Here is a 7,947-nt window from a genome sequence, read left to right on the forward strand (position 1 = left end):
ATTGGACAAGTATAAATGTGAATATTGTAGACATATCGAGGAAAATGTGTTTAGGTGTACCGACAATCACTTGGTCTGTGAGAATGTGCTATTGAATTTAAGAAATTGTGCAAGGTAAATTTAATTAGTAGAGACAACAGTTGTGTGTTAGATATCATTGAAAAGAGCTTGGGGAGGGTCTCGATTCATACACATGCGAGTGTGTACGACTGATTAATTTTCATATAACATATCAGTCAACACAAGCCACTGCGGAAAACAAGCCACTGCGGTTTGATGGGCCGTTCTAAAATTAAATTTAATTTTAGGTCATTCAGTTAGCGTTGCTTTAACATTTTTGGTTGGACAATATATTGGAGAACTAAATCGAAATTTCAATTTTTAGTGCAAGAAACTGATCGTAAATAATCAACAGACCAATCCCATAAATCTACTAGTCAAATACGAAACTAAACCATGTCCATACCACGCGTTCGGTTGTACATTGCAAATAACTTCTGATGAATTGGCGAATCACAAAACGGAGTGCGAATTTCGACCGTATAAATGTTTGGGCGAAGGGTTTGGTATTTGACGTAAGTAACAGCAGAAGACCGAAAACCGATTTTCTTTAACTTGTTCAATTCGATTTATAGATGTGATTGGACCGGACGGCAAATAGACCTAGCATTACATTTAAATACCATCCATGGCGAGTCGTTAGGTGCCAATTTTCAATATTTCCAGAAATCGTCTGTCGTGTTCAATCCAACTGAATCTTGGCAAACCATTAACATAGTTAATGGGCACGGCAAACATTTCGTTTACTACATGTATAGCGATTCGACAAAGAAGGTCATCAATTTCCTAATCTATTTGCTGGGAACGAAAAAGGATGCTGGACTATTTTTGATTGATTTCGAGATCATATCGAAGTTATGCACGTTTCAAAAGGTTTATTGCTAACCACAACGATCTCCCCTGGCCCAACTAAATTTTTAAATTCCTATATTTCAGATAAAATTTGTGTCCACTTGCTACAGTGATTGCGAAAATATTCAAAAATTAATTGAAACTGAAAAATGTGCTGTACTCACACACAACACGTTAAAAAATTTTGTCTGGAACGGTGAGCTGCATTTCAAATTTAAAATTAAACGGAAAGATGACGATGAATTCACCAACAAGAAACTGGACGATAACAATAAAAACGTAACTTCTCCGACTAAACCAGTTCCTAATGTTCCAATTAGGAATAAGGGCACAATGAAGGCTAACACAGTTAAAAAGACAAACACCATACCATCAATCATACAGCCCGTTCTTAAGTCATTGGACATTGATTCTCCCGTACAAAGTAATCAGACAACAGCAGCCACACCACCACCAGCAGCATCGCAACGAACATCGATTAATGCAGGTCCAGACAAAGCTTCAAAAAGTCCATGTTCTTCGCCGTCTATAAATAAGGACGACGACAAAGAAGTATTTCTTCAGAACTAGAGGAAACCGAAATGAATTGTTACACTCATTCAATGTCTTATAGGCGCGTCGGTCCGATATGCTTGTAAGAAGCTTGAGTGAAACACCTGGTATGCCATCATTGCCACCCGTTCAACCATATAAGAATATTGATGATAAAATGGTAGGTTTTTGTTGGCCTTAAATTGAGAGATTTGTGCTAAAATTGTAAATTGCAGTATCGGAGAAAATATCCAGAACATTGTTTAACTAAACCAGCTTTTAGAAAATAAAAGTCAACCTAGGCCGGTCACGTCATTAGTTAACGTTTGCAACGCCACAAAATAAGAGCACTGGTATGGCCAATGTGGTTTTATTATAATAGTATTTATGCTAACACAAATGAAGTAAAGAATCCGATAATATACTGGTGATATACCGCATGAACATTGTTTTTAAAAAAAATTCTCAGAGTTCGAATGGAGAAGGTTATACTGCAACTATAGTCATTTGCACGGTACATGCGTCGAAAACCGTGCTTTTCATGTTTTAAGCACTTCTTTTGACGCATATAAAATCCATCTCGCCTTCGGCTTCGCCTTGGATCACACGAAAACTCTTCTTTTCATCTTTTTATCCCGTGTTATATAACAGTAGTACAATTTTAACGAAGACTTTCATTTGCAAATGGAAGTCCAAGGTATGTAGACGAAAGAGAAAGTTATACAAACACCATACAGATACCATCATAACATCAATTTTGCAAAGAAGCAAAGATTAAATGTATATCACGAGGCCTAGTAAGGCATCTAAAGCCTTTTTATTTTAGATATAATACCTTAAGTAGATAATTTTGGCATAAAATTGCATTAATGCAACAAAGATATCTATTTATCAATTTCTCCGAAGTGATACGGAGATAGTATTTTCGATATTTTTTTTAGTATGCAAGGATGACACGAGAAAAATTTTAATTTACGATGTTAACGTAGGGAACAAAAGTTGGAAATTTCATTTCGAGGCTGTTGTTTGTGGGCAGAGCATAGCAAGTGCCACAAGTCACTCGAGAAAATTAAATTTTCAAATTTTTCCCGTGGTCAACGCAGATTCGTTGTGAAATTGACTATATTAAACCGTCACCTTAGATTCAAAATGACACTAGTGGGATTAGTGACCTCGACATCGGCTTTCCATCATTAACCGAAATACCACCTGAGGAATTAAAAGATTTATAATCGAATGGGGTGAAATCTGTTCGTACTGTCATTTAACCCAGTCTGAATGAACTCTTATATTTATTATGTTTCTCAAATCTTACGTTTCGTATGCACATATTTTCAACTTTAAACCTAAAATATTCAAAAACAAAAACTGCGTTACTGGGCCGGAAAATAATCCTCTGATAAGTGTTTAAAATTGAATCATAAAAAAAATCATTTTTTATTTAAAGAATTTAAGAGAGTGAGATTTAGAATCTTACAAATTTATTATGCCACTCAGCATCATAATTTACAAAATTTCAAGCTTTAGATGCTGTTAATGCTTGCAATGATAATGATATAAAATTATGTAAAATTTCTATTCAATTAGATCACATATAATAATTACAATATGCGCGCGCATCTTCATGCTCGCGCATGCGCAATGCATTAACAGTTCAGTCGATAGAATTGTTATACTTGAATCATATACGCGACATTATGAACAATTATATGCGCGAATGTAAACATTGCAATCATTAACGTGTAATATGAGATGCATTAAGCGAAATATGTGGTAAAAAGATGTTAAATGATTTATGGTATTCATTTCTTGGAAATGTTTATAATAAATTGTCTTTTTTGGAAACATTTATTCCGGATAGTTTTCGGTATAAATGTATTAACCAAATTATGGAAAAGGATGAACGTCACATCCGGTGCATTGCTTTATTACTATGTGAATCAAGCGTTAAAATACTTCCCACGATAATTATAAGTGATTGTAATTATAACAATAAGTTCTTTGTTTAGAATTAGTATAAATACTGTATCCATTCAATGGATAAGATCAGAGTTTGAGAAGTATTCAAACAGGAGAGTTTGAGAAGTATTCAAACAGGAGAGTTTGAACGGTAGTCAAACAGGAGAGTTCTTGTGAAAGAATCAGTTAATAAAGTAAAGTTTATAATTAAAATAAAACATCTTAGTCTTTTTATTCGATAAAAGGATAACCGTAGGAAAAAGCTCCTACGGGTTAAACATTGGTGACCCCGAACGCTTGAAATGAGCGCGAGTAAAAATTAAAAGTTAAATGTATCAGAAAGAATTGAACATATAACGAAGGAAAATAAATCGCGGACTGCAGCCGTTGATTTATTGAACAATAAAAGTGTAATACAAAGGGTATTACGCAAAAAGTGCACTTAAATCAACACGGTGTGTTGAAATAAAAAACAAGTAACGCGGTGTGTTATAAAAAATAAAAGCTTATGTTAATCCACAAACAGCACGATCTGTTAAAGGAAAAATAAAGTGACACGGTGTGTTGCAAAAAATAAAAAGTTGAATTCAAAATCCACAAACGGCACTGGCTGTTAAAGTAAAAGTGGGAATTCTTAACTAAAAAATAACGCGGCGCGTTAAAATAAATACAGTAGTATTGGAAACTACGTATTGACATAGTTTGTCACAGAACGTGAGAGTCCAAGCTATAATAGAAATAGTACTGAGACCCACTAGAAAAGAAAGTAGCCTTGCAAACTACAACTCGACACGGTGTGTCATAAATATTAAAAAAAATAAAAACGCGGTGCGTTAAAATAAATAAAATAATCCCGGGAATCGACATAAGGTCAAATTAAAATGTCTAAAGTAGACGCAGCGCTTACGGCGCAAAAATCGATCGGAACCAAGGTTCGATCTAAATTAACAAGCTACAATTCGTTACCTATTGAGAGGAAAAATTACGAATATGTAAAGCAATTGATTAATGAAGCTGAAGAACTTCGGAACGAGTTCAACAATAATAATGAATTTTTGTGCAGAACTGCGTTGTTGGACAGCGAACATCAATACTTCAAGGCCAACTACTACGACGAAACGATAAAGTATTTCACTGAGTATAAGGCATTGATGCAAAAAACAATCCATGATTTACAAGAAGCAAATCCAGAGCAAAAAACCGGCAAAACTGGAGACCATGTAAACCTGGATAATTTGTTTAAGCATGCAAACGAAAATCCTAAAGATATCAGCAATGCGACTGATACTACCTCAACCAGAATGGGGTTATTAATGCAGCGGCTCAATGATTACATAATTGCAGTGCATAAAGCGGAAAGCGAAAATGATATTGATCAAGCCAGAACGTTGGCAAATATCATTAAAAGCTATTCGAGAATTATAGAAGTGCAGTGCGACATAATTAGCAGTCCAAGCTGTAACATACACGATTTCTTCGATATGACAGATGAAATGACAAGAATTATTGAGAAGTACGAAGCCTCGAAACCTTCCAATCCAGCTAACTGGCAATCATCGGCGAAATTACCGAAATTAAATGTTCCTCTATTTTCCGGGGAATACGTCAAATATAAATCATTCAAGGAGTTATTCCAACGTATGATTGGCGGGCAGCAGCAATTGGATGACTGCGAAAAATTGGCATACTTGAAAGGGCAATTAAAAGGTGAACCTTTAAGATTACTTTCAGCGTTACCAATAGAAAATGCCAGTTACGCTATCGCTTGGAAAACGCTCAATGACAGATATGAAAATTGTCACTTGATAATGGTGCAGCTAATGAGAAAACTAAAGTCTGGGCCAAAAATGGAAAGATACGTCGTCGAATCAATGAAAAACATCACAGATGAAATCAGTGAATCCATTTCATTGATCTCCAACATGGGAATACCTTGGAATGAGGATACTGACATGTTGTTCTACTACATAGTAGAAGAAAGAATCGACAGCATAACTATGGGTCATTTCCAAAACAAAATTGATGGTCCACCCAAATTGCGTGGTTACAAAGAATTACTGGAATTTTTGAAGCAACGTATCAGCATTTTAACGGTGGAATCTTCAAACGAAGAGAAAGGCAACAAGAAGCCTGCAAAGAAAATAAGTTTCCGGGAATTTAAAAGCCAGGATACACCTAACCAAAAAACGTCATTGGTTGCCACTCCAAGCGCGTCCCCAAACATCTTTAATGCCAACAAGAAATGTGATTGCAAAGAACCCCACTACATATCGAAATGTCCAGTATTTGCTGCACTAAACCTAAAAGGCAAAATGGAAAAATTGAGGAATTGGAAGATGTGCTGGAATTGCCTAGTAAAAGGGCACGAAATACGAGATTGTAAACAAAAAAATAGTTGTACCAAGTGCAACAGAAAACACCACACTCTAATGCATTCGGAGAAAATGGCTACGTCATTATTGGGAACAACAACTAAAAATGAGCATCTTGATCATGTGTTCTTGGCAACCGCAATAATTAACGTCATTGGGTCAAATGGACAACCGTGTCAAGCCAGAGCATTATTGGACTCTGGTTCCCAAATAAATATCATAACACAGAAGTTATGCAACAAAATTAAAGCAAAATCAAGCCAATCAAGCTTGAAAATTAATGGAGTAGGATCATCGCAAGTGGAATCAACAAAACGAGCAAGTTTTGTTATTAAATCAATGGCATCTGGATTCGAGGCGAATCTAGAAGCGTTCGTCCTAAAGGAGGTCAGCACGTGTCAACCATTGAACGAAGTAAACACAAGCAGATGGAAAATTCCAAAAAATATCAACTTAGCTGACCCTAAATTCAACATACCAGCAGCAATTGACATCATCATTGGTGGAGAGCTTTTCTTCAAACTAATTTCCATTGGACAAATCGAGATTGGAAAATCCTTACCAGATTTGCAAAATACGGTGTTCGGTTGGGTAGTAACTGGAAAAGTGCTGGGCCTACAACAGCAGGAAGCTTTCGTGGGAATGGTAAATGAAACTCAGCTCGAGAAACAAATTGAAAAATTCTGGCAATTGGAAGAACGCTACAAGGTCAAGAAACCAATGACTGATCGCGAAGTAAATTGTGAGGAATATTTCGACAAAACTACTATGAGAGATAGTGACAATGGAAAATTTATTGTGAATTTGCAATTCATAAAAGAACCATCAATGCTGGGCAACTCGAAAAATATGGCCATAAGGCGATTCCTGTTCTTGGAAAGACGATTCCAAAAGGATCCGGAGCTAAAAGAGGAATACGTTACTTTTCTACGAGAATACGAAAACCTTGGGCACATGGAACGAGTACAGTTGGAAAATATAACTGATGAGAATTATTTCATACCTCATCATGCCGTTAGGAACCCATCCAGCAGCACAACGAAATTTAGAGTAGTTTTCGATGGATCGGCAAAAACTACAACGAATATTTCACTGAATGAAATACTGGCTAATGGTCCAATGCTTCAAGACGACTTATTTTCCATATTAGTTCGTTTCAGAAAACACGCGATAGTGTTTTCAGCGGACATTACAAAAATGTATCGCCAAGTAGAAGTGACTGAAAGTCACCAAAAATGGCAGATGATTATCTGGCGAGAACAACCAGACCAACCATTGGGATTTTATAAACTAAAAACATTGACATATGGGCTAACATGTTCTTCTTATTTGGCAATAAAAGCACTTCAAACATTGGCAGAAGAGCACAAGAACGTCTATCCTGAAGCCGCAGAAATAGCAAAATCAGATTTTAACGTTGACGATGTTATGACTGGAGCCGAAAATGTGGAACAAGCGCTAGTGCTACAAGAGCAATTAATACAGATGTGCAAAAGTGGACATTTTGAACTACATAAATGGTGCTCCAATCATCCAATGTTATTGAAAACAATACCAGCAAAGAAGCGAGAAGTAAGCCTGGAGATCAATGCAGAAAAAACAGAAACGAAGGCATTGGGAGTAAAATGGATTCCCAAAGACGACATTTTTATGCTTTCGTACGTTCCAAAAGAGCATAACAAAGTCACAAAGCGGACAGTCTTATCGGAACTATCACAATTATTTGACCCACTTGGCTTCGTAAATCCGGTAGTCGTGATGGCAAAAATATTCTTGCAAGAGATATGCAAATTAAAATTGCAATGGGATGCAGCAGTACCAATGCACATGAATAGCAAATGGGAGCAGTATCGAAACCAACTAAAAAAGTTAAATAAGGTGAAACTACCCAGGCGCATATTGTGGATAATCCGTCAGATATACAACTGCATTTATTCTCGGACGCAAGTGAAAAGCATATGGAAGTGTTGCTTATCTACGGTCGGTAAATTCAGACGGAGAACGGCTAGTCAGCTTGGTCTGTTCTAAAAGCAGAGTTGCCCCGATAGTGCAAACAACATTGCCAAGGCTGGAATTGTGTGCAGCGCTACTAAACGTGGAATTAGCAAAAAAGGTTGAGCAAACGTTGCAACTGAATATATCTAGCACTACTTACTGGACGGACTCGGAAGTT

At 36.5% G+C, this 7,947-nt stretch overlaps 2 protein-coding genes across 2 annotated transcripts; both read left to right on the forward strand.

The window, feature by feature from the left end:
• Window positions 1-579: 579 nt before the first annotated feature.
• Window positions 580-1,884, forward strand: LOC119083952 (the record flags this gene model as incomplete). The annotated part of the gene is made up of 4 exons (XM_037193761.1): window positions 580-933; window positions 997-1,464; window positions 1,526-1,624; window positions 1,680-1,884. Coding segments are annotated over 4 exons (975 nt in total), but the record flags the coding sequence as incomplete, so codon positions are not given.
• Window positions 1,885-4,283: 2,399 nt separating this feature from the next.
• LOC119083951 lies at window positions 4,284-7,523 on the forward strand (the record flags this gene model as incomplete). Its single annotated transcript, XM_037193760.1, has 1 exon — window positions 4,284-7,523. A coding segment is annotated over exon 1 (3,240 nt), but the record flags the coding sequence as incomplete, so codon positions are not given.
• Between the last annotated feature and the right edge of the window lie 424 nt (window positions 7,524-7,947).

Source organism: Bradysia coprophila, unplaced genomic scaffold (genome assembly GCF_014529535.1).
Source record: "Bradysia coprophila strain Holo2 unplaced genomic scaffold, BU_Bcop_v1 contig_701, whole genome shotgun sequence".
NCBI classification, from domain to species: Eukaryota; Metazoa; Arthropoda; class Insecta; order Diptera; family Sciaridae; genus Bradysia; species Bradysia coprophila.